Raw genomic sequence first — 25,826 nt, forward strand, 5'->3', positions numbered from 1 at the left:
TTAAATCTTTAATGCACCAGCTGGCTGGGCAGTGGCAGCGGGGGTGCGGCGGGGGAGGCTGCGACCGGAGCGCTGGGGAGCAGTGCCCAGTCCACTTGACAGACAGCTCATTAGGCCCCGCAGAGGCTCCAGCTTCTGCTCCCGAGGGTGCGCTGAGCTGTGGGGCGACCCGACACAGGCATGAGGCGGGGCGGGGGCTCCCGGCTTCCCCGCGATCGGTTCTCCCGGACTGAGCCTCGTCCATGCCCCGGGCGGGTCCGCGGTATCGCAGGCCCCTCACCTCCGCTCCCTTCGCCACATGCGCAGCCAGGGGAAAAAGTAGAAACAGCCCCAGTAGATCCTGCAAAGAGAAGGCAGAGCCGGGCGGGGCGGGGCGGGGCTGACCCCACCGACTCCGCCCCTTGGACGCCTCGCCCCTCTCGTGGAAGGCTCCGCCCCGTCTTTTAGAGGCGGTTCCTCCAGCCCACGCCCCCTAAGAGGCCCCACCCCTCCCGCTTCTCCCGCCCCAGAAACCTCGCGCCCTCCCCGCCCCTCCCCCACCACCCCGGAGCGGCTAGGTTCCTCCTCCGCAGAACCCCGCCTCCACTCACTCCTCCTCAGCCTCCAGCGCCACCTCGTATCTCCTCAATCCCGACATGTCCTGGGTTCCGAACGTCTCCTGGGGAGCGGCATGATTGGATCAAGGATTCCCCAATCCCGGATCCCCTTCTCTGTCATTCTCTGGACCAGTCTGACTTGTTCTCGGGTAATATGAGACAGGTGCCCCCGGGAAGACTCAGTTGCCACATCGGGACAGGGTAGGATTGAAGATTTGGGAGGCACTAGACGTTAAGGGATTGGGAGGTCGGGCACCTCGGGGGCATGGGGCATTTAGGGGGTTAGAGCCAAAGGCCTTCGAGGTCATGGGGCTGGGATATTTGGGGCCCCGGGTGAGGATTTTCGGGGATTGGGGTCACCTGGAGGGGGGCTGAGGGGTCGACGCAGCCTAAACGCCCACCCTCCCTGGCTCCACCCCGGAAACAGGCCGGTACGTTACGTCACAAGGACACCGTCACGCACTAGGGGTGGGGCTTGCCTATTACCCGGAAGGGGCGGAGCCAGGGCATTTCTTCAGAGGAGGCATAGTCCAGAAGGTGGAGCCAGAGCCTATCAATAAAGGGGTGGAGTCAGGGCTTATTACTAAGAGGCAGGGCACGGACCCTCTTTTATAAGGGCGGAGTCAGATTTCGGAGCTCCACCTTGGGAAGACGGAGACCTCAGTACCAGGCAGCAAGAAAAGAGCTTTGGGACGCTTCCAGTACTCTTTTGCCATCCCCTCTCCTCTCTGTCTTCTTGGCTTCTGCTCTGACAATTGCCTTTCTTGTTTGCCCCATTCTATTTTTATGATTCTGGGCAGAGGAGGAATAGGGCTCCAGAGAGGGCCCAGTCTAGACAGGCCAGGCTATGGGAATACTTGTTGGCTGAGTGGCCTTGGCCAAGTCACTGCATAGTTAGAGGGTCACAACCCTTCCTCTCTGAGCTGAGACCTCCTTTCTTGCAATTTTTGTTCCTGCAGTCACTAATCAACAAATATTTATCGAGTGACTACTATGTGCTGGGTGATGTGCTTGGGCATGAGGATACAGCAGAGAAGACAGGCACAGATTCTGCCCTCAGAGAGCTTGTCATCTAGGTTGGAGGGGTGAGGGCAATCAAAAGAGACAATAAGATCACTACAATAGACGAAGCTGACTGGCTGGGGGCAGTAGAGGGTGCTTTGGTAAAGCCAAGAAAGAGCAATTAACCCGGTGTGGGAGGTTGGAAATAGCTGCCCTATTTGGTCTGGGGAGGGGGGAAGGGAGCCTTGTGGCTGGACGGTATGGGAGAGAATGACCAGAAATGAGTGAAGTAAAAGTTCCCTCAGGCTGAAGTGTGGAGAATAGATTCACCTATCCTCTTCCCACCATCCCACACGCTTTTCCCCTCATACCTATCTTCCCCTGCCTGGGCTACATACAGACAGGTGACAGACAGATCCATGGATGCCAGTGGGAAGCATTGCAGTCTGGGCATGGAGAAGCTGTGCTTCCACCGCACTCACCCTCACACTCACTCTCACAGTGACACTCCTGCCCTGCTGCAGCTGGGTCAAGTCTGGTGCACGGGAACAGGAGGCCTGGTCCCCAGGGCTTCAGTAATTCACATCCCTTCACTCAGATGCAGGGCTCTGTCTGTTGTATACTAAAGAATTTGGCTTTTGTCCCTGTTCCTGAGAGGGAGACTCTAAATCTTTGGAATATCTCAAGTAATACGCATGTCTTTGTTATCTATGAGCCCTTTGGGTCACACCTGAGTTGATGCTAAGAGATGAGGTGACTTGGGATGAGGCCTGGTCAGCAGAAAGACCAACCATATCATTGCAGAATTGGGGCTTTGAGCCAGTCCATCAGAGGAGATAGAGTCATGTTGCCAACAATTCATTCATGCCTATGTATGAAATCTCAGTAAAAACTCTGGACACCAAAGCTCATGGAACTTCCTGGTTGGTGAACACATTGATGTACTGGGAGGGTGACATGCCCTCTGTGTCTCCATGGGGAGAGAGCATGGGAGCTCTGCGCTGAGACTCTCCTTGTGTGTCTTTTTATTTGGATGTTCCTGATATATATACTTTATAAAAAACTAGTTGTCAGGGTTTCCCTGGTGGCCCAGTGGTTGAGAGTCCGCCTGCCGATGCAGGGGACACAGGTTCGTGCCCCGGTCCGGGAAAGTACCACATGCCGCGGAGCGGCTGGGCCCGTGAGCCATGGCTGCTGAGCCTGTGTGTCCGGAGCCTGCGCGTCCGGAGTCTGCGTGTCCGGAGCCTGTGCTCCACAACGGGAGAGGCCACGACAGTGAGAGGCCCACGTACAGCAAAAAAAAAAAAACAAACAAAAAAGTAGTTGTCAGTATAGCACTTCTGAGTTCTGTGAGTCATTCTAGTGAACTATTGGACCTGAGGGGGGTTTGAAGACCTCTGGACTTGTAGCTAGTTAGGCAGAAATGCAGGTGGCCTGGGGACCCCACTTGTGACTGGCATCTCAAGTGGGGGCAGGCTTGTTGGGACTGTGCCCTTAAACCTGTGAAGTCTAACACTAGCTCTGGGTTGTTAGTGTCTGAATTGAATTGCAGTACATGAGTTGGTAGCAGAATACCTTTCCACTGAGTGCACTCCCCACTGTCTCCATCTATCTAGAACATTTTTTCCCTTTCATAACTCCTCAGTAGTCTCCCTGTCCCCACTTCCCGCTCTTTGTCTTTAGCTCTGAGAACCTCAGCGCTCAACATTTTGGACAAGGGAAGGGGGTTGCATTGTCCCTGTTAGGGGAAGGTTTGCAGTGTCGTCCTCTTGAAGGCATTTGAACATCAGTTTTAAGGCTAGGGGTCAGAGCTTGGTTCAGGATTAGAGGTCAGAGCAAGGTGGAGGGGACCTCCCTCTTTCCCAGGTTTCTCCTTACTCCCACCTCTTCTCTGTGGTCCTAAGACTACTGGAGTGGGAAAGATGGGACCCAGCTGGTCCCCCAGATTCCCTGAGGACAATCACAGGTAGCAGGGTAAGGCTGGAGAAGATCTCCTCCCAGGTCTCCCTAGGCCTATCACAGTGACTACACATCCATCATCTGAGACCTACTCCTCTCTTCGACAAGCAGGGCTAAAGGGAAAGTTCTTTGGAAGCAGGTCCAGCTCCCATATCTCACATCTCAGGACTCTAGGACTTCACCCTCCTGGCCCAGCCAGTACTGTCCCTCTCCCCCATTATTTTCCTGTGCCCAAAACTGAGTCAGAGAATTATCGATAGCATGAGGGGAACCTGGCTTAAAACACCCCCTTCTGCCATGCCTTCCCTATCCTGGGAATTGAGAGGGGATTTCTGAGGAGAGGGGCTGGTTAGCTCACAGGGACACAAGGAAACTAGAGACGAGGGAGGGGAGCAAGTGTTTCCCCCACCTGATGAGAGGGACCCAAGAGACAGAGACCAGAGGAGGAGACCTCTCAGGAGACACCAATTGTGGAGCGCTATTCTGTTTCCCATTCCCAGCCCTAGAGCATATGATATGACAAACTTAACTGTGAGCCCTTTTTTGTCTGCCTTTTCTTTCCATCATCCATCCATTTATCAATTGATCGATCCGTCCATCCATGTGTCCATATGTCTCCCCATCTTTGTCTCTTCATCGGTCCATTCTCCCATCTTTCCTTTCATCTATCTTTTCACATCTTCTTCTTCATTTATTCATCTGTATGTTTAACCATTAGCTGTCTATTTAATGCATCCATTCATCTATTTATCAGTTATGGTAATAATGAACATTTGTTGATACTTAAGTGCCATGCACCATGCTAACTGCTCTAAAATCATTTTCTCATGACAAATCTATGAAGTAGAATGCTGTGAGTGATGCTTTTGTTCGTGCAGACACTTTTTTATACTCCTTTTCCTGGTTCCTTTAGGGAATTTCTCTCACTTCACGTGGTCTTGGTGGCTGCGTTCACCATAGTGATCTGATCAGAGTACTCCATTCCCTGGCCACTGTAATATATTGAAGAACTGAGTATGTGTCACAAGCACAGTTCAAAGCTTTTCATGAGCTTTGATGTTAGGAGAAAGAGGCCCTCTGTTTTGGATCACTCACTATACAAATGTGGACTTGAGGCTTCCAGTGGCCATATTTTCTGCTGCTAGAAGATCACCTGTCTATAACAGGAATGAGGCCTCCACATAAAAAGAATTAGAGAGAAGTCAAGTTAAAAGATGGAGATAACATCATTTGAATCCCTGGGTCCAACCAGTGCTGAAGTGGACCAAATCTTAATCTAGTTATGTGATATGACAAATTTAACTTTTTGCTTAAGCTACTTTAAGTTGGGTTTTTGTCATTTGCAATAGAAAGAGCCCTAGATAATGATCATTGTATTATTATCCCCATTTTACAGATGAGGAAACTAAGATCCAGAAAGATTAATTTACCCAATGTTTCATCGCTTATAAATGGCAGAACATTGGTACATATTTGGAGCAAAACTCTGATATACTACCCATATATGTCTGTCCATCTGTTGGCTTAATCCATCCATCTATCCATCCATCCCAGTTATTTATTTATCTGACCATCCTTCAATGCTAAGACACCAAAGGCAAGCAGACTTGCCAACTCCAATTTGAGGCTGGGTTTGGATCAGAGGTTAGCAAAATTTTTGTTAAAGGTTCAGCTAATAAATAAGGTTTTGTAGGCCATATTGTCTCTGTGGTCACTTCTTAGCTTTGCTGTTATAGCCCCAAAGCAGCCATAAACAATATGTAAATGAACAGGCATGGCTATATTCCAATAAAGTTTTATTTACAAAAACAGGCAGCAGGCTGGCTGGGCCATAGTTTGCCAATCACTGATCTGGATCAGTGGGGAAGACACATACGTTCTGTCATTGTTGGGAACATGAGTAGGGAATGGAAACTTATATTCCTTGCATTTGCCATTACTAATGTAGTGGAAACAACAGGGTTTTTATACTCAAAACTCTTGTATTTGAATCCGGTTTTAGAACCCTGGACAGTCGAGGGAACGGGATCTGTAAAATGGGAATAATATGTATCTTGTGAGGTAGTCCATGTGCCTGACTCACAGTGGGTGCATTCAGTGGTAGTTAGGTCCATCCCCTTTTCTCATTCATCACCTCCCATATATTACCAGCATCAGGAGGGCGTCCTGGGATGCAGTGAGGGTAGTTCAACCTGGCTTTCTGAGTTCAGGAGCCCAACTTCTAAGAATGCGCTTTCATACGAGTTATATAGATTAAGCTCTTGCAAACTCCAAATTTCTCTTTTTAGTAGCTCTACCCCAACTCTTCTCCATACTGTTCCACAACTGTAACCACTCCAGTGCCCAGCAAAACAAAAGGCTCTCTAGTCAACAGACCCCATTAGACTGAGAGGCAGTTTAGGTACCTTCTTTTATTAAGTCCACCATTCATGATATTACCCTGTTCCCCAGGTGGCTTTTTAACATATTTCTTCCAAACAAATACTCTTCTCTAGGAGGAAAGATTGTGTCCATGTGTGTCTTTGTGTCTGTGTGCCCATGACGGTTTGTGTGTAATTGTGTATGTGTGTCTATATGTCCCCTTGTGTCCGTACTGTGATTATATGCTTAAATGTCTGTGATGTGTCCTTGGTAGATGTGAGTGATTGGCACTGTGTTTGATTATATGCCTGTGTATGTGTGTGTGGGTATGGACGTATGTATGTGGGTAAGGGTGTCTCCACTTTTGTGTTTGTGTGTATATGTGCGTTCTGTTTAATCCATCCCATTGTGGCTCTCAACCTCACAAGGCCTGCAGGGGGCATCCAGTGCATAGGGAAAGGGGATGCGAGGCTCCTGGCCTGTGCTCCAACCTCATGGGGCCTGCAGAGGGCATCTAGTGTCTAGAAAAAAATGGGTTGTGTGGCCTGTGGAAGTGGAGCTCTGGTCTGAGGAGCCTGGGCTCTCTTATTCCAGAAAGGAGCTGGAAATGGGCAAGAAGCCTGATGACTCAGCTTCTGAAAGTCCCTGATCCTAGGAGGGGGTCTGCTTCACCCCGCAAATCCTTCTCCAAACCCTCTGTCCATATCCAGAGGGTCCCGGCCCAGCCTGCAGGGCAGAGCTTGTCCCTTTAGTCCAAGTGTGGGTAGGATATTGCACAGCACTTCCGGAGGTGACTGGACATCAGGATTGGGGAAAGTCTTGAGCAACAGTACACCCTCCTTCTCTGCCTCCTGCCCTCAGCAGCTTGAAGGACTGCCTCAGCCACTGCCAGGATTTCCTGAACATCCCCTCTCCTTCATTTTCTGCAGTTTGGGCCACTCTGGGCCCCAGGGTTTCTGGGCCTGGACTGAGCTTTCTCAGGAGACGTGCAGGAAACAAGGGCCTCTGAAACCAAGCAGAAGGTGACCTGTGTCGCTGGTGATGAGCCTGGGGGGTAGGGGGGCCAGAGGGAAGGCAAGGGAAGCTACATGTAACAGGGAGCTCTGCAGAGCCTTGAGGATGGGTGAGGCAGGAGGTAGGACATTCCAGGTGGAATGAACAGCAAGCACAGAGGTTCAGGAGGGACAGGGCTTTGTGATTAATCCTGATGTGTGTGAGGCAGCAGAAGGCAAGTGGTGTGAGAAGCTATGTATGTGGGGGTAATCCCTGGGGTACTTGGGATACCTCCTGGTGATGCCATGCTCAGTGGTCAAAGTTCATGGAAGACCCCTGTAACCTTAATCAGGCAGGACCACCAGGGACAAGTATTCCCTGGGCATGAAGGTTTGGGTCCCTTAGCAGGCATAGAATGTCAACCAGCTGAAGTGCCAGTTGGAGGTAAAGGGAATGAATCATAGAGGAAGTGTGGCAAACAGAATTTAAGATTCCTCCCTCATGGTGTGCATGTCCTGTATAATCTCCTTGCTTTGAGGGGATCACCTTGGCCTCTTGGCCTGTGAATATGATGGGATATCAATGATGTGGTTAGGTTATGCTCTATGGCAAAAATGAAGGGGCTTTGCAGATGTAATTAAGGACTCAAAATCAGTTGACTTTGAGTTAGTCAAAAGGGAGATTACCCTGGGTGGGCCTGACCTAATCAGGTGAGCCCTTTAAAAAAGTGTCTAGGGCTAAGAAATAAACAGCAGCAGCAGATGCTCTCATGTTGCCCTTGGAGAAGCAAACTGCCATGTTGTGAAGAGGGCCATGGAGCAGGGAGATGCAGGCAGCTCTAGGAACTCAGGGCTTCAGTCCTAAAACCACAACTGTCAACACCCAGTGAATTTGGAAGAGGACTCAGAGCCTGAGATGAGATGGCAGCCTGGCTGACACCTGAGATTAGCCTGGTGAGGCCCTGAGCAGAGGACCCAGTTAACCTGTACCCAGATTGTTGACCCACGGAAACTGTGAGATAATAAATTTGGGTTGTTCGAAGCTGCTGAATTTGTGGTGATTTGTTACACAGCAATAGAAAACTAATATAAGAAAGAAGTAATAAATTCTAGTTAAGCCCCAGGACTAGTTTCAGAACTACTGACTACAACTTTTATTCATATTTCCTTCCTGGCTCTGAAATGTCCCCATTTCTTTAACTGACTCCTCTTTTCTTTCATCCTCCTTTATTCCATTCTTGAATATAGGTTGTTGTGGTAATATTACTACTACTCACCAAGATTCTGGTTTGCTTCTCTTCCTGGCAGTTGCTCCCTTGAAGTTAGGCATGGAGGTATGACCCACTTTGGCCAATGAAATGCATGTGCCATTTGTGGATAGAAGCATTTAAGGAAGGGTTCCCCTTGCTGTCTTGCCAGGCTGGAGTCAGCACGGAAACATGTGTTGAGATGAAAGAACATGCCAAGAGATCAAAGCAGCCTGGAATGTTGAGCCACCACATGGAGTACAGCTGTGCTAGAGATTGCCTAGACTCACAGCAGGCTTGGTATGTGTGCAGCACAGAATTTTGTTGTGTTCAGCCACTCAGATTTAGGTGTCATTTGTTCTTGCAGCCTCACCCAACCTATCCTGACCAATCAGGTGTGCTGCTGGTGGTCACCAGGTGTTGTAGAATAGAGGGATGAGATTACCGCAAAACTAGAGGAGGAATGGATGTCATTCTGAGTTCTTGGATTTAGATTTGGCTTTTGCTATGGGCTGAACTGTGTCCCCTAGAATTCATATGTTGAAGCCCTAACCCTCAATGTGACTATATCTAGAGATAGGGTATTTAGGAAGTAATTTAGGTTAAATGAGATCATAAGGGTAGGGCTCTAGTCTTATAGGACTGTGGCCTTCAATGAAGAGGAAGGGAGAGAGAGATCTCTGCCATGTGAGGACCTAGTAAGAAGGTGGTCATCTACATGCCAGGAAGAGAGCTCTCAGTAGAAACCTACCATGCCGGCACCTTGATGTTGAACATCTAACCTCCAGAACTGTGAGAAAATAAATTTCTGTTGTTTAAGCCACTCAGTCCATGGTATTTTATTATGGCAGCCCAAGCAAAGACAGGTGTGGTGATTGCTAAGGCTCTGAAGAGTCTCTTTTTGGGGAGCAGTGAATCTTTTTGGTTGTATAAACAAAAGTGATCTTATGTTAGGTGACACCCTTAAAATGTTAAGTCTAGGGTTTGGTAAGAAGGACGCATGTTGATGTTGGACAGCCGTAGGGTGGATTATCAAGGTATTTATCTTTTTTTTCACTGCCCACAATCTTAACCCCTTTCTGTGTTTGAGGAATTTCTTATTATATTAGTCTTACTTACCAGTAGATGTTGCCTTCCATCGTAGAATCCCCAAAGGATTACATTCAGCTCCCTGAATCCCAAGAAAATATCTGTCTTGCTTACTATTGTACTGTCAGCACCCAGAACAGTGCCTGGCGTGAATAACTATTTCTGGGTTCCAGACAGTGATGTAGCGTCACTTTAAACACAAGGGTTTGCCAGGGCTGGGACTCTATGTCATGGCAGCCCTAAGACCATTGGGGACCCTGTGTTAACAGATGGTCTGACACTTAGGGCTGCCATGCCAAGAGGTGCCATTTACATAGACTACATGGAAAATGGTGTTCCTGGAGTGGTGCATCGCTGCTGTCCTGCCTGACGGGCTTGGGTATTCCTGACAGTGATAGGATTTCCCAAGAGGAATGGTGGCCTGATAGTGATGGGGGGACCTTGACATGAATGGGGCTCCTGTCAGCAGTGGGGACGCCAACAGGTGATGGGATGTCCTGCCAGGATTCCTGAATTGATGGAGAGCTTTACAGTGTTGGGTCCCTGGTAGGAAGGGGTGTCTTCCTCTTGGGGGAGGATCCTTGAAGTGATGGTCTGACAGGTATGAGGTCGGCAAGGTGATTGTGGTTTAGATGGTAATGGGTCCAGATTTCCAGTGAGTGCGATTCTGAGATCCAGAACTCTGGGGGGTGGTGGGTGGGGGGTGGGTCCTGTTGTCTGATAGGGCAGTGTCGAAGCTGCTGGGGTTACAGCCATCCTACTTCGGCCGGGTTGGAGCCCAGGGCAGCTCAGGTCTTATGCTTCCCCTCCGGAGCCATGGAAGACTCAAAGGTCCTAGGAATAGAAGTGGGCTAGGAGGTCTGACTCCCCCATCTACTCTGATCCTCAGAGGTTCCACCCCATGCTTGGCCCCTCAGGAGATGGAAGCAGCCCTCAGAAGTAGGTCCTTCAGGATCTGATCTGACGCTTGCAGTCCCCAGAAGCTCTGCCCTGCAGGGGCCCCAGCCAGGCTGGCTCAGAGGCCCCCTGAGAGGCCCACTCCTTCCAGAAGTCTCGCCCACAGACCCCTAGTCCTTCCCCTATCCCTGCCCTCCAGATCCCAACCCTGCCCTCCATTCCTCCTTTCCTTTCAACATTACCAGGTCCTGGCCTTTGCTCTTCCCCTGGGAATGGAGGTAAGAAGGTAGGCATAGTTGTAGGTTGAGCCCTTTCTCCACTGCTCCACTCCTGGAAAAACTGAGGGCTGAGCAGACCTTGAGAACCTGTGCCCACTTCCTCCCGGAGGCTCTGGGGAAGCAGGCTCCCCTTCTGCTGGAGAGGCCGGCCCAGGAGGCCTCCAAGGGGCATATCTGTGTCTGAGCTCAAGCACTGGGGTCCTGCCTGAGACCTTCAGCTTCTTCTCTTGTTTTTTTCCCAGCTCTTCCTAGGAAGCCAAGCCTTTCTACCTCATCTGGACATCCCAGCCCCCAGCCCTCAGCTTAAGTGCTACCCGTCAGGCAGACGGGCTGCAGTCTCAGCTTTGCCACTCACCAGCTGAGTGGACTTGGGAGATCACTCTACCTCTCTGTGCCTCCATTTCCTCATACATAGAATGGGACTAGTGATCCCCACCTCGCAGGGTTGTTTGAGGATGCAATGATAATGCACATAAAGGACTCAGCTTGGAGCCTGGCACATGGTCAGCACCTCAAAGGAACGGTTTTCCCTGTTCTCTGAGGGCCACTTCCTCAGACCTGCACCTGCTGTACTATTTCCCATTTTTATTTAGGAGGTGGATCAACTCAGAGAGGTGGTATGTGTGGTAGCTAAGAGTCAGATTCTGGAGCCCGTCTGCCCAGCCAGGACCCCCAGCTCTGCCACTTTACCGGCCATCCAGCCTGGGTAAGTTATTTAACCTCTGCACCTCAGTTTCCTCAGCTGCAACATAGGAATGATAATAGTGCTTAAAGCAGTGCCCAGCACCTAGTAAGCACTAGTGGTGATATAGCTAGTACTACAGAGCCAAGCCCTCCCACGTGGACAAAGCCTCAGGAGCCATCACGAAAGTTCTCTGACCAGAAAAGTGCCTGTTTCTTCTGACAGAGGGCCTCTTGGAGGAAACTCCCCACTTGGGAGTCCTGCTCCCTGGTGAAGCTCTTATTCCCAAGGTTTTCTGGCTGTTTCTGAGTTTCCCGGAGGCCGGAGAAGGGGGTATGTCGTGGAGGCTTGCCGAGAAATTGAACATGAGATGATGAAAATCTGATCAAAACCGTATGGAGCTGGCTCTGACCAAACACTTAGCCATGTAACTGAGACAGCCCCCATCCCGAGAACTGGATGTGCTCCAGGTGTGAGCGGTGGTGGGGTAATCGTGGGAAAGGGTCATGTTCAATTCCATTTTCTGTTACTCAGATGTGTACTAGGCCTTGTTCTGTGCCAGGCCCTGGGCAGAGCAATGTTGGCAGTTCCCTGGGAACTCTATCAGGGAGCCTTTTTTTTTTTTGGGCTGAGAGGCTTGTGTGATCTCAGTTCCCCAGCCAGGGATTGAGTTGGGGTCCCGGCAGTGAAAGCACCAAGTCCTAACCACTGGACCATCAGGGAATTCCCCCGTGGATAGGAAGCTTTTTGTCTGCCATAGGGGTGGACAAAAAGGCTGGAAGCTCTCTAAGTAGGGATGTCAGGTCCCTTTAGGGAGATGTTGGCTAATGGGACCACAGGACTTCAGGTAGGGAAGCGTCACTCAGCTGCCTGCCTTAGACCTGTAGCAAGTGCCGTGTGCCCGAGAGAGGAAGGTGTCTACTTAGAGGCAGGCAGCAAGGCCCCCATATCCTGGTTAGGGAGCTAGGAGTCCACCCCACCCCTCAGAGAGCGGGCAGCTTCATCATTGTCAGGTAGGCAGGCCCGTCAGAACTTGAAATAAAGACTCAACACTTGTCAGTGAATCATAGTGAAACAGGGCAGGTGTTGATTAGATGAAATCAGAGTGCTGAGAATGTTTAAGTGGATCAGGACAAGTCACAGGTTGCTGGGCTAAGCCCTCCTGTGTCTGGCAGGGAGGTAAGGGAAAAAGACCTAGTGTCTGGGAGGGTTGGTGGCTGGGGGTGGGAAAAACAGGGAAGGAGAAAGCTGGGAGGAAAGGCACTGGCTGGAGAAGAGGTGGGGAGGGCTCAGGCTTCTTCGAAATTCTTCACCCTCCAGGCCTTCAGGGTCCAGCAGGGGGCTGTTCCAGCCACTTCACCAGCACCTAGATTATTTTCTTTCTTCCTGAACCTCAGCTTCCCCTTTATTCCCAGAGGGTGGTCCCTGGGGCCCCGGGAAGTGAAGACTTTCCTTTCTTTCTATTTTTTAAATAAATTTATTTTTGGCTGCGTTGGGTCTTCTTTGCTGCGTGCGGGCTTTCTCTAGTTGCGGCGAGCGGGGGCTACTCTTCGTTGCGGTGCGAGGGCTTCTCATTGCGGTGGCTTTTCTTTGTTGAGGAGCAAGGGCTCTAGGTGTGCGGGCTTCAGTAGTGTGGCATGTGGACTCAGTAGTTGTGGCTCACGGGCTCTAGAGCGCAGGCTCAGTAGTTGTGGCACACAGGCTTAGTTGCTCCGTGGCATGTGGGATCTTCCCAGACCAGGGTTCAAACCCGTGTCCCCTGCATTGGCAGGCGGATTCTTAACCACTGCGCCACCAGGGAAGTCCGAGTGGGGACCTTTCTGAATGTGCATGACTTTGGGGAGACTGTGTGAATGCTGGGGAGGGTTAGCCTAAGATCCAAAGATTTAAGAATTAAGTCTTTGTTTGGAGGGGCTCTTAAAAGTGAAGCCCCCTATCCCCCACCTGACAGATGGGGGAAGTAAGGTCTTGGAGGGGGCAGTGAGGAAGGGACTTCCCCAGAGTTGCACAGTCAGGGGCAGAAACAGGATTGGGGGATTGGGGACCGGGCATTGAGCTCATGACCTGTTCCTGCATCCCTGCCCCCCCCCCCCCACCTGTGGCAGTGTCAGGGAGGTGGTGTCCAGGTGCCTCTCTCCTGGTAGCACCTCCTCAGTGCTCCCACCCTCACCTTCTCTACTCCATCTGTGTGTTTCTGCAAGTGTCCAGAGGGTGAGTTTGTCTCTGCCTCTGTGGCAGGCTGAACTTTGCTTGGTTTCACTGGGGACCTAGAAGGATTTGAGGGGATGTACCCCCTCCTCACACCTGTGTTTGTCCTCTGCCTGCTGCGGTGCAGGGCATAGGTCCAAAGAGTGTCCACAGCTGTGACCTCTGGAACTCCATGGTTCCATGACTTAATGGATGGATGAGTTGGTGGGGGGTGGGTGGATGGATGGGTGGAGGTCTAATGGATCAGAGACAGCTAGATGGATGGCTGCATGCATGCATGAATAGATGGGTAATTTCCCCCAGGTAGCGGAGCCAAATTTCCTGGCTATACCAGTTGTTCTTGCAAACTTTCCCCATTCCACCCACTCCTGTGACTCCAAGACCTGATTTATCTGAGGTTCTGGACACCTCGTCCTAGGAGCAGAGGTGAGGAAGAAGCTGCTATGCTCTCAGCTCAGTGAGGAGGGGCTGGCACAACCCCTCACTGCTGCTTCCCTTCCAAGTTTGCCCAAGCCTGCCCAGGCCTGCTTTTGTTACCAGATAAGGTATATGGTGTAGTGGTGGCCCCTGTTCCCAGGTGAGGATGCTCAGTCTGGGGTACTAGCTGTCATCCCAAGCCCAGGGGCACAGACTTGCTGCTCCCAGCTGGACAGGCCCTTAGGGGCCATAGTTGGGCAACCAGCCAGCTTGCCCAGAGGACTTCCCGGGCACGAGGAGTTCATTCCTCCCAGAGCAGTCTTGTGAGATGTTCCAAGAGTCGAGGGCTTTTGTCTCCCAGAGCTGAGACTCCTTCCCTGTGACTCCTCTGGTCTCAGTGTTGCCTTGGCCCTGGAGCCCATGTGGCTATGAGGTGGTGGGGGTCCCCCCATGCTGAATCTCCCCAGCTCTCTGGCTGTTCCTTTTTCCTTCCTCTCCCACTCTGACCTCTGGCTCCCAGGTCTGTCTGTCAGTATCCCTGAGAAGCATGGCTCCAGGATTGCCACGTGGACCCAGATGGGGCTGGACCTGGCCCAGAGTGACTGGGTGAGAGAAGAGGGCTGGACTGGAGGTCAGATTCTATATGGACAGATGGGCCCTCATCTCTGGCTGCTGACCCTTTTCTTACATATTTATCTGCTCTCAAGACAAATATTTATTGAGTGACTACCTTGTGCCAAGCCGTGTACTTCATACCAGGGAGACAGTGGAAACCAAAATAGACAAGATCCCTGTTCAGGAAGGCTGACAAACTAACAATTATAACTCAGCATCTTGAGTGCTGCAAGAGGAGAGGAGCAGAGGGCTCTGGGAGCTTGGGAGGGAGGGAGGCTGCCTAACCCAGTGTGCAGTCAGGGAAGGCTTCCTGGAGGAGGAGTCATCCAGACCCAGATGGGAAGCCAGGCAGGCAGAAGAGAGAGAAGAGTGTTCCAGACAGAGGGAATGGCTTGGGTGGATGGGTTCTTTCTCCCCAGGCAACAGAGTTGGGCCTCCTGGCCCTCCTCCAGCCATGAGAGCTGGTTCCCAACAACTCCCTTCCCCGCCCCCAGTGACACCAGATCCCTGAGACACCTGGATGCTTGAGCACCTGTCCTGGAGGGCAAAAACTCAGAGGCCTGAGAGAGTTTGGGTCATTCAGGGGACGGGCACAGGTTTAGTGTTGCTGAGCCGTGGAGTGTGATAGGGCTGTGAGGAGACGTGAGGTGGGGCCCTGATCATGGGAGCTGATCCTGAGAACACAGCATATTAGGTGGAGGTCGATGAGGACGTTGCTTGGGCTGCAGGGTGGAAACTAACCCGGCCATCCCACCTCCCCCTTCCTATCACAGTCCTCCTGGACAGACAGCAAACAGACAGCAGACAGACGGATTCGTGGGTACCAGCTGGGCTTTATTGGAAACACTGCAGTCTGGGCATGGAGAAGTTGTGCTTCCACCACACTCATCCACACTCACACTCACACTCCTGCCCCGCCCCAGCTGGGTCAGGTCTGGGGCAGGGGAGCAGGAGGCCTGGTCCTCCCTTCTGGTCCTTGGTTCCCCAGGGCTTCAGTGATTCACATTCTTTCCCTCAGACACAGGGCTCCCTCTGGGGCTATCATGGGCTACCTGCTGTAGCGCTTTCCCTGGGGGAGGAAGGAGAGGCAAAGTCATGGGCTGGGGTCTTGGACAGGGGCTTGCAGGGAGGAGGCAGGGCTGGGGAGGGCCAGGCTTGCCTTGGCTGAGTTCTTCCGCAGTCTCTGGATGATGCGGCCCACCCAGGGCTGGTCTGGGGGTGCACAGAGCTGGTGACCTCTCAGGGTGGTGAACCTGGAGACAGAGGTCAGAGGTCAGAGAAAATAGAGCCCTGGAACCCAGCTTCCTGGCAGACCCTTGTGTGAGGGGCAGCGGCTGGGGACCACACCTAGGAACCTGTTTCAGGGGCTTCCTTGCAGAGGTTGGGCTTGGCAAGGAGAAGAGCGATAAGAAGGTGGGGGTGGGTTTCCCCAGGGGCTGTTGGAGGAGGTGAGGTTAGTCAGGCTTGTCCCGCAACTCACACAACAGCAGACACACTGCAGCCGTTGTTGATGAGCAGGTAGCGATAGGCTCGCACCAGGAATCCAGGGATGGGGCGCCGGGCCACAGACAGGCAGCAGTCTTCAGCGTCGTTGGCATCTCCCAGAGCTGGGGTAGGATTAGTGTCAGGACACAGGGACACTGAGGAATGGAGGCCACAGCCCTCACTGGCATTAAGGATGCCTGTCTGTGTGTGGCGGCAGCTAGACCTGATTGATATTTGCTAAATATATTGAAGCACTTCTAAGCAGTTCGGCAAACGACCGCTGTCCTGAGCCCCACAAATGCCCTCCTGCTGATCACCCCAACTTCTTTCCCAAGTCCTTTCACCTTCCCCACAAATGAAGAGTTCACGCTGGTTACAGTGTCAGTTGGGGGAGGGATGTGGGGTAGGGAAGGGGGTGGGGTGGGTAACAGGAGGGTGGCATTAGCAGAACTTAGGAGTTGTTAAATTTTTTGACCCTTCTTAGACCAGTGTCTCCCATTCTCTCCACCTTAAGAAAGTATATACTGTTCTCTCCCGCCTGTGAAACTGAGGCAGCAGGAAATAGAGCCTGAAGAGAGGGGGGTAGTCATAGGCCCTGGATACACCAAGAGACAGATACACATGGGAATTCAGGGACCCAGGTACACCGCCACTCACAGGCACACACACGGGGCACAACCCAGGTTCACTGAAACATGCAATCCTAACTCACAGAGTCCCTCACGTCCAGCGTCAAGCAGTCTGAGCCCTAGACACCCCTGTTACTTGCCCCCCACCCGAAGCCTCCCCTTAGCCTTACCAGGGGAGGTCCAGAGAATCAGCAGGCTGAGGGCTAGTAGTGCAGCTGCATGGGATGCCATGGAGGATGAGCGGAGACTGACTGCCAGCAAGCTGTGAGCGTGAGTGAATCTGGGCAGAGTCTGTGTGAAGCCGAGGCCTGGCTGGGAGTGGGTGAGAGTGCCGAGAAGTGCGGTGTGTGAAGGGGTCTGGGAATGCGAGAGTGGATGAAGCTGGAGGAAGCTGTCCGTTCCACCCATTTATGGCCCGGAACTTTCACTTTCTCTGCTCAGAAATTCCCCTCCAAGTCCGTTCTGTGGATTCCCCTCTGCCCCCCTCTTTCTGACGGAAACTGACCCTGCCCTCCGTCTTTTCTTCTCTTCTGCTTTCCTTGGTTTCAGCTCTAAGAACCTAAGCAGCCTGCAGTCTGGCCAAGAGAAGGGGACCTTGTGCTGTCAGCTCCAGAGAGAGAGTCTTCACTATCACCTCCCTGGTGGCATTTGTGTCATCAGCCACAGGGCTGGCCTCTAGATGATGGTTGGGATGGAGGGGCCTAAGTGAGGAGCTGCGTGCCCTTCCCTAGGTTTATCCCTTATCCTCACTCTCTTCTCTGTGGTTCTTCTCTCTGGTGCTGGTGGTGATGAAGAAGACTCCCTGGTGCCCTCAGAACAACCATGGAGCCTGGGGTAGCCTCCCCAGGTCATTACAGTGCCTGCCCATCCATGGTCTGGGAACCAGTCTCTCCCTTGAGACAAGCAGAGTTGAGAAGGAATGTTCCTTGGAAGGAGGCCCACCACCTCTTCCCACATCTCAGACCTCTGGGATTCAACCTCCTGGCTCAGCAGCACTGTCCCTTTCTTGAGTTACCATTTTCATATGCCCAACACCTGGGTCAACAGAACAGCTGGAGGGAGCCTGGCCTGGCATAACTCCCTTCATCTTTCCCTTCCTCTGGATCCTGGAAACCAAGAGGGGATTTCTAAGGAGAGGGGGCTGGCCAGCTCATATTCACACAAATCCCCAAATTCCAAGGAATAGACAGATGGGGGTGGGGACAAGTGATTTCCCATCCTTATGAGAAAAACTGGAGATAGATCAGAAGTCCTCAGAAGAGAAATTAATATGTGGGACACCCATTCACCCATCCCTACCCAAGCTCTGAACCCTCTTTTGGATGGGAGAGTGTTTCACTCATAAGTTTCTGACTTATTTTTCTTTCCATCCATTAATAATAATAGTAGTAATAGTATTTCTGATTGTTAACTAGGTGCTAGACTTCATACCAAGGACTTGACCACTGTTACCTTGCTTAACTTTCCCCAAAAAACTAGGAAGTAGTTTTTTTTTTTTAATAGATTTGTTTATTTTTGGCTGCGTTGGGTCTTTGTTGCTGCGCGCGGGCTTCTCATTACGGAGGCTTCTCTTGTTGCGGAGCATAGGTGCGCGGGCTTCCGTACTTGTGGCTCGCGGGCTCTAGAGCACAGGTTCAGTAGTTGTGGCGCACGGGCTTAGTTGCTCCGCGGCATGTGGGATCTTCCCGGTCCAGGACTCAAACCCTTGTCCCCTGCATTGGCAGGCAGATTCTTAACCACCGCTCTACCAGGGAAGCCCTAGGAAGTAGTTTTTATTATTATCATATTATTATCTCTTTTAACACATAAGGAATGAGGCTCAGAGCACAAGGTCACAAAGGAAATAAGTGTCTTGAACTGAGGCATCTTTAAGATTTACACTCTTTCCTACCATCCCACACTGCCTGCCTGCCACTGATCACACAACAGCACAGGGGAGTGAGGCTCTACACATAGCATGCCTAGCTTGGGATTTAGATTACATTACTTGCTAGCTGTGTGACCATGTGCAAAGTATCTAGTTTCTGTGTCTTAGTGTCCTTATCTGTAAAAGAGGAATGGTAATAGCTTTTAATTCTTAGGATTAAATGAGGTAGTCTGAGCAAAACCCTTAGTTTAGAGGCTGGTACACAATGAACACTCAATATTAACCATTATTATTATTCTATCCTTTTATTCAGATGTCTGTCAGTGCATCTATCCCTCCATCTTTCCATGGATCCTTGTCTTTATGGTGGTTCTGATTATTCTCTGTTGCCCCACCCCCATCCATTCTCCACTCTTCTCTGCCCTGCTCTGTTCTCTAGAAGGGTGACCCTACAGACAGTATTACTCAGGATCCCTTATCCTTTAGCTTCTGTTTGGGCTTGGCCATGGGAGGCAGCAGCAGGAGATAAGTGGTAGGAGAGAGAGGTTGGGGTATTAATTCTCCAAATCCTTCGTCTTGCTATAGTTCTGACAGTGAATAATTTACTCTGTGGCAGTTGTTCTTAAAGAGTGGACTTTGGGGGCTTCCCTCGTGGTGCAGTGGTTAAGAATCCGCCTGCCAATGCAGGGAACATGGGTTTGAGCCCTGGTCCGGCAAGATCCCACATGCTGTGGAGCAACTAAGGCCGTACGCCACAACTACTGAGCCCGTGCTCTAGAGCCCACGAGCCACAACTACTGAGCCCACATGCCACAACTACTGAAGCCCGCGCACCTAGAGCCCGTGCTCTGCAACGAGAGAAGCCACCGCAATGAGAAGCCCATGTGCTGCAACGAAGAGTAGCCCCTGCACACTGCAACTAGAGAAAAACCTACGCGCAGCAACGAAGACCCAACGCAGCCAAAAAAAAAAAAAATTAATTAAAAAAAAAGAGTGGTCTTCGGACAGCAGCATCAGCATCACCTGGGAGCTTGTTAGAAATGTAAATTCTCAGGTCCTACTCCAGACCTACTGGAGCAATCCGTATTTAACACACCCTTGATGACTCTGATACATGCTGAAGTTTGAGAACCACTGATCTACAGTTAGCTTCTTTTGGGCTGCCTCCTCTCCGTGGGTTTATCTCTGAGGCTTCCAAAACACTGTTCCTTCCTCTGGCCCCTTCAGGCCTTGGTATGGTAATGGTTTCCCACTATTGCTGAACCCTGAGTGTCTCACTCTTCCTTGTTGGTTCCTTAATCTTGACCCCCACCTCTTAAATAGCCCCTTTATTAAAATCTTTCTGGTTAGACTTTTTTTGAGTGTGCCATCTGTTTCCTGCCAGGATCCTAACTGATACAGTAAATGGTACCAGAAGACATCCCAGGAAATAGATTTCCAAAATGGGATCCTGGGATTGCGTTGCTCATATATTTGCTGAGTGCACAAACCTCCTTGCGTGGGGAAAGAGGACACGAGTAAATCCAGAACATGAAGAAGCATCACCATCACTTAAGACTATCACTAAGTGAGGTGCAGTGTGGGATGCTGATGGAGGGAAAGACGTTAGGAGATAAAATGCCTCAGGTACTTAATTGCTATGGCCGCAAATGGTGATTTCAAAGGGTCATTACATATATGGTTGGGTGGGTTGCCTGTTTCTGATTGTGCTGGCACAATTCCATAAGAAAAAGAAAAGTTTAAGAACATGAAATTCTATAACTGATTCACTTTGTTATAAAGCAGAAACTAACACACCATTGTAAAGCAATTATACTCCAACAAAGATGTAAAAAAAAATAAAAATAAAAAACCAGTAAAGGTTAAAAAAAAAAAGAACGTGAAATTCTAATTCAAGTTATGGGTAGAGATTCAGACAACTTCTATGGAATTTTTTTAAATTGAAGTACAGTTGATTTACAATGTTGTGTTAGTTTCTGGTGTACGGCAAAGTGATTCAGTTACATGTATATCTATATATCTATTCTTTTTCAGATTCTTTTCCATTATAGGTTATTACAAGGTATTGAATATAGTTCCCTGTGCTCTACAGTAGGTCCTTATTGTTTATTTATTCTATACGTAGTAGTGTGTATCTGTTAATCCCAAGCTCCTGATTTATCCCTCTCCTCCTAATTTATCCCCCTTCACTATGGAATTCTTAAGTCATCTTTAATCTATGTGATCCATAGCCACGTGGCAGATATGGCTCAAGCCCCAAAAGTGGTTGTATGTGTGGTAGAGTTGCAACACCGGATAAATGCACAACCCCACCATATTCCTAATATTAGAATAAGCGCATTCTTGGGAAGGAGAAGGACTCTGAGACTTGGGATGGGGACATTTAGGCAGAGATGAACAAAGCTGAGAATTTTGGACCTTTTAATTCCCTTAAACCTTCCTTGCTGGCAGAAGAACACTCCTCCCCCTGCAAACCATGAATGATCCAGCCTTCCCATCCATTAAAAAATATTTGTAATAACTCCCTGGCAAAAGGCATGCAGGGGTCCTCTTCAGGATCCACCCTCACCACCCTTCATAGCCTCCAGGCCCATAGTGCGAGTTTGATTCTAACATAGCCTGGATGGGAATGTACAAGGTATGCTCCAAGAACAATAGCGTGTACACTGAAGGAGTTGTAAGAACTTGTCAACCGTATTGGGAGAATCTCGGGGACCAGTGTGGACAAATTTGTTGATATGTATGCCCTTATCCAGGATTTGGGTATTACTGTATTAGCTGAGCACCTGAGAATGGTGTTAATAATCTGTTGAGTTGGTTACTGGAAGCCTGGACTCAACAGTGGCCTATGATCAGTGAGGCTGGGGTGCTAGAACCTCACTGGCATATTGTAGAACAGTCTTCCTCAGAATTTGAGGTGCATATGATTCACTGGGAGGTCTTATTAAACTGCAGATTCTGATTAAGTAAGTCTGGGTGAAGTCCAAGATGTTGTGTTTCTAACAAACTTCTAAGTGATGCTGATGCTGCTGGTCCTCAGAATATACCTTGAGTAGCAAAACAGAGGAAAGAATGCAAAGGTTACAGAGATGGGAATGTTGGAGGCCCCTCTTATGTGCAACCACTAACTCTGAAGGGTCCAGGAAGATAATTCCTTCTCCAAGGCCATAAGAAAAGCACTGGTGATGAGAACACTAACTATGAAAAGCACTGTAGTGGTTTCTTTTTTTAAAAAATAAATTTATTATTTTTTTAAAATTTATTTTTGGCTGTGTTGGGTCTTCGTTGCTGCGTGTGGGCTTTCTCTAGTTGCGGCGAGTGGGGGCTGCTCTTCGTTGAGGTGCGGGAGCTTCTCGTTGCGGTGGCTTCTCTTGCTGTGGAGCACGAGCTCTAGGCACATGGGCTTCAGTAGTTGTGGCTCGCGAGCTCTAGAGCACAGGCTCAGTAGTTGTGGCGCATGGACTTAGTTGCTCCGGGGCATGTGGGATCTTCCCAGACCAGGGCTCGAACCCGTGTCCCCTGCATTGGCAGGTGGATTCTTAACCACTGCATCACCAGGGAAGCCCTGTAGTGGTTTCTTTAGTAGGCAGGAGATGAGGATGGGAGATGTTCTCTTGGGACTGGGCAATCTCATTTCAAGGAGAATAATGGAATCTTTGAGTGGTAGAGTCTAGATGCTCACCTTCTGAGCAATAAGATGAATGAAATTATTAAATAAGCTGCAGGGACAAGTGGTAATCATTGTGCTTTGCCCATAAGGATCTGTGGTGGTAGCTAATTGATCATAGTTTTCCTAGGAATGAAATAGATGGACAACTTACTGACCCATATAAGTGTAAAATGTCTAGGCCTGGTAGGGAGAAACTTGATTCAAATTGTATTGGGGATTTACAGTGTTTTACCCATTTCCTTGACTTAGATCAGTTCCCCAGACCTGAAGCCCCTTGATTGGATGGTGGGGGTGGGTGGGAAGGCTTGAGTCTTTTCACAGGTGGACTCTATAGATCTTTCTTCTAGTCAGTTGTCCTCAAAGTGTGGTCCCTGGACCAGCAGCATCAGCATCAGCTGAGAACTTGGCAGAAATGCAAATTCTTGGGCTCTGCCTCAACTCCATTGAATCAGAAACTCTGGGAGTGGCCTAGCAATCTGTATTTTAACAAGCCTTTCTGGTGATTTTGATGTATGCTAAAATTCGAGAATCGCTTCTCTAAGCCTTCCCTAGAGAGATCTGTAGCCGTTTGCCAGGGTGAATATGAATGGTGAACAGAAAATATTCAGATCTTTGGGGGATTATTAGATACTGTCTCATGTTAATACTAGTCTTGGGGACCCAAAACCCCATTGTGGTCCACTAGTCAGAGTAAGGTTTTATGGAGTTCAAGTGATAGAAGGATCTTGGTTCAGGTCCATCTCACAGTGAATCTGTAAGACCTATCCAGTGGTTATTTCTCTAGTTTCAGAATGTATAGTGGGAATAATTATACTTAGTAATTAGCAAGGTCTCCACACTGGTTCCTTGACCACGGAGTGAGGAAAATTATGGTAGGAAGGGCCAAGTGGAAGTCCTTTGAACTGTGCCTGCCCCACCATGTTCCCCCCTACAATAGTAAACTTAAAGCAATGCTTTGTTGCTAGAGGATGTGCATAGAATAGAGCACCTTCAAAGACTTAAAGATGCTTCAGCCCTTGGTACAGCATATTACAGCTAATAATCTAGCACGTGCCTTCTTTCTGTAGCTGTCACTTAAAGACCATTGAAATCCATTCGTTTTCAACTATAATGACAGAAATACACCTTCACTGTTTTACCTCAGGGATATTATCAGCTTTCCTGCTCTGATTATTGTAAGATAATCTGGATATCTCACAGAATATCGAAGCAGTCCTTTAAACTGATGACATTATGTTTACTGGCGCACAAGAAATAGCAGTCGCCCTAAATGCCTCAGTAAGACCTATGTATGTCAGAGGGAGAGAAAGAAATCTTCCAAAAATTCAGAATCCTGCAACATAGGTAAAATTTCTAGGCAATTAGAGGTAGGGAGAAGCTGAAAACCAGTGATCTGGGTAATGTTGTACATTTACCGTGAAGAGGCACAATGCTTAAAGAGCTGTTTGGATTTTGGAGGCAACATACATCATAGTTAGGTGTAGTACAGCAAAATATTTATTGGATATGGCATAAAGCTGACAGTTTTTTTTTTTTTTTTTTTTTGCAGTACACGGGCCTCTCACTGTTGTGGCTTCTCCCGTTGCGGAGCACAGGCTCTGGACGCGCAGGCTCAGCGGCCATGGCTCGCGGGACTAGCCGCTCCGCGGCATGTGGGATCTTCCCGGACCGGGGCACGAACCCGTGTCCCCTGCATCGGCAGGCGGACTCTCAACCACTGCGCCACCAGGGAAGCCCCAAGCTGACAGTTTTGAATGAGGCCCAGAGCAAGGAAGGGGTCTGCAGCAGGTCTAGGCTCTGGGGAAAAGTTGCCTGTCTACTTGGGCCTTATGACTCACAAATCCAGGGAATTTCAGATTGTCTGTGGCAGAGAAGGGTGCGACAGGAACCCCAGAAGGAGCATTACAGGAAAGACCCTTAGGGTGTTGGAGTAAGGACATACCTCTTCTGCTAACGATTATTTACTCTTTGAAAATCAGTCCTGATTTGCCACTGGGCCCTGGTTTAAAACTCAGACTATAGATCACCCAGTGACCACACAACCTAGGGTGTTATCTATAGCAAGTCATATAGTTGGATGTGCATGGCCAGCGTTCCACTTCAAAGGAACATTGTACATTTGAGACCAGGCCTTAGAAATTTCAGAAGGCATGAGTAAAAGCATGGGGAGGTGACTCAGATTCCTACTTTTATTGTTTTCTGCTTCTTCTTCTGATTATACTTACGCCTTCATGGAGAAGTTTTCTATAAACAGTTAACAGAGAGAGGAAGTGTATGGTCTTGATTTTCAGATGGGTCTCTAAGGTATGCTGGCATCAGTCAAAAGTAGACAGTTGCTTACATTCAGGTGTGGCCCTGAAAGACAGTGGTGAAGGGAAGTCCTCTCAGTGGGCAGAATTTCAGGCAGTACATTTAATGTCCACTTTGTCAGAAGGAGAGATGGCCTGAAGTTTGGAGCTATACAAAATCATGTGCAGTGGCTTCCCACAACAACCTTGCCCTCACCTCTGTAAATTGACCCTTCACTAAATTCTTTTCTATTAAGACTTTTGGGTCATGCCATTTGTTTCCCTCCAAGGTCTTATATGATACAAGAGTATAGTGCAGAGCTGGCATAAAGGTTTCACATAAATTTCAGTACTGTCTTCCTGGAATGCCTGTTGGGAAAGATCCTGAGAATCAGCAGCAAAGGGTGAAATAATGAACTAATAATAAACAAGGGATTTACACCACATTCATTCAATAAATATTTATTGAGGGCGTCCTATGTTCCAGACACTGTTCTTGGCACTGGGACACAACAACACGGGCCAGATAGTGTAGGGCTTTGTAGGCCATTGCAGAGTTTATGTTCTACTCTGAATGAGTTGGGGAAACTTTGGAGGGTTTTGAACAGTGACATGATCTGGCATGTGTTAAAGGCTCCCTGTGGCTGTTGGATGGAAGAGAGACAAAAGTGGTGCAAAAATGGAAGCCTGGAGACCAGCTTGGAGGCAATTGCAATAATCCAGGGAGGACATGAGGTTGCTGAGAGTTGGTGAGAAGTGGTCAGATTCTGGAGACATTTTCAATGTAGAGCCAGTGGGCTCTGCGGAGGGGTTCAGCATAGGATATGAGAGAAAGAAGAGAAAGAGAGACAGAGAAAATACTTCAATGTTTTTGGCTTGAGCAATGTGATTGTTGGAGTTATATTTACCAAGATGTGGACGACTGTAGAGGAGTGGGTTTGTGAGAAGGTCAGGAGCCTTGTTTTTTTTTAAAATTTTTATTGAAATATAGTTGATTTAGAATGCTGTGTTAGTCTCAGGTATACAGCAAAGTGATTCAGTTGTATATATACAGGGAACCGCTCGTCCGCTGGTCTTTTTTAGATTCTGTTCCGTTACAGGTTATTACAAGATATTGAGTATAGTTCCCTGTGCTATACAGGTTCTTGTTAGTTATCTATTTTATATATAGTAGCATGTATATTTTAATCCCAAACTCCTAATTTATCTCACCCTCCAGGAGCCTTGTTTTGACTTTTTAAGATGAAGCTGCATTTTGGACATATAAGTGGAGATGTTAAGTACGTAGTTGGTAGTATGAGTCTAGAGTTCAGGGGAGAGATTCTAGCTGAAGATAAAAATTTGGGAGCATATGGATGGTATTTAAAACCATAAGACAATGAGGTCATCAAGGGAGTGAGTGTAGATAGAAGGGGTCAAGTTCCAAGGCCTGGAGCTCCCTAACACTGACAGATCAGGGAGAAGAAGAGGAATCGGGGAAGGTGACAGCTGTCAGGTGTTCTGATGGTACCTTCTATCATGGCAAAAAGGGGGAGGGCATAGGC

The 25,826-nt window shown here is 49.2% G+C and overlaps 2 protein-coding genes and 1 long non-coding RNA gene across 4 annotated transcripts; 1 reads left to right on the forward strand and 2 right to left on the reverse strand.

Annotated features, from left to right (window-relative positions):
* On the reverse strand, nt 1-1,282 carry LOC309964222 (uncharacterized protein; the record flags this gene model as incomplete). Its single annotated transcript, XM_082843010.1, has 4 exons — nt 957-1,282; nt 591-658; nt 281-340; nt 1-157 (listed from the first exon to the last, which is right to left on the reverse strand). The coding sequence occupies exons 2-4, from the start codon at nt 635-637 to the stop codon at nt 1-3; spliced, it is 264 nt and encodes an 87-aa protein (XP_082699136.1). The 5' UTR covers nt 638-658; nt 957-1,282.
* On the forward strand, nt 623-24,631 carry LOC309964224. 2 transcript variants are annotated; one of them, XR_014326337.1, is made up of 3 exons: nt 623-745; nt 11,015-11,127; nt 23,544-24,631. It is a non-coding gene; the product is annotated as an uncharacterized lncRNA (long non-coding RNA). The 2 variants fall into 2 exon arrangements; XR_014326338.1 differs by having other exon boundaries at nt 638-745; nt 10,664-11,127.
* Nucleotides 15,392-16,923, reverse strand: CCL19 (C-C motif chemokine ligand 19; the record flags this gene model as incomplete). Its single annotated transcript, XM_082843706.1, has 4 exons — nt 16,628-16,923; nt 15,824-15,950; nt 15,503-15,596; nt 15,392-15,412 (listed from the first exon to the last, which is right to left on the reverse strand). Exons 1-4 carry the CDS (start codon nt 16,863-16,865, stop codon nt 15,392-15,394), a joined length of 480 nt encoding a protein of 159 aa, XP_082699832.1. The 5' UTR covers nt 16,866-16,923.
* Nucleotides 24,632-25,826: the final 1,195 nt, after the last annotated feature.

This window comes from Leucopleurus acutus, assembly GCF_964270905.1.
Source record: "Leucopleurus acutus genome assembly, chromosome: 7".
Lineage (NCBI taxonomy): Eukaryota > Metazoa > Chordata > Mammalia > Artiodactyla > Delphinidae > Leucopleurus > Leucopleurus acutus.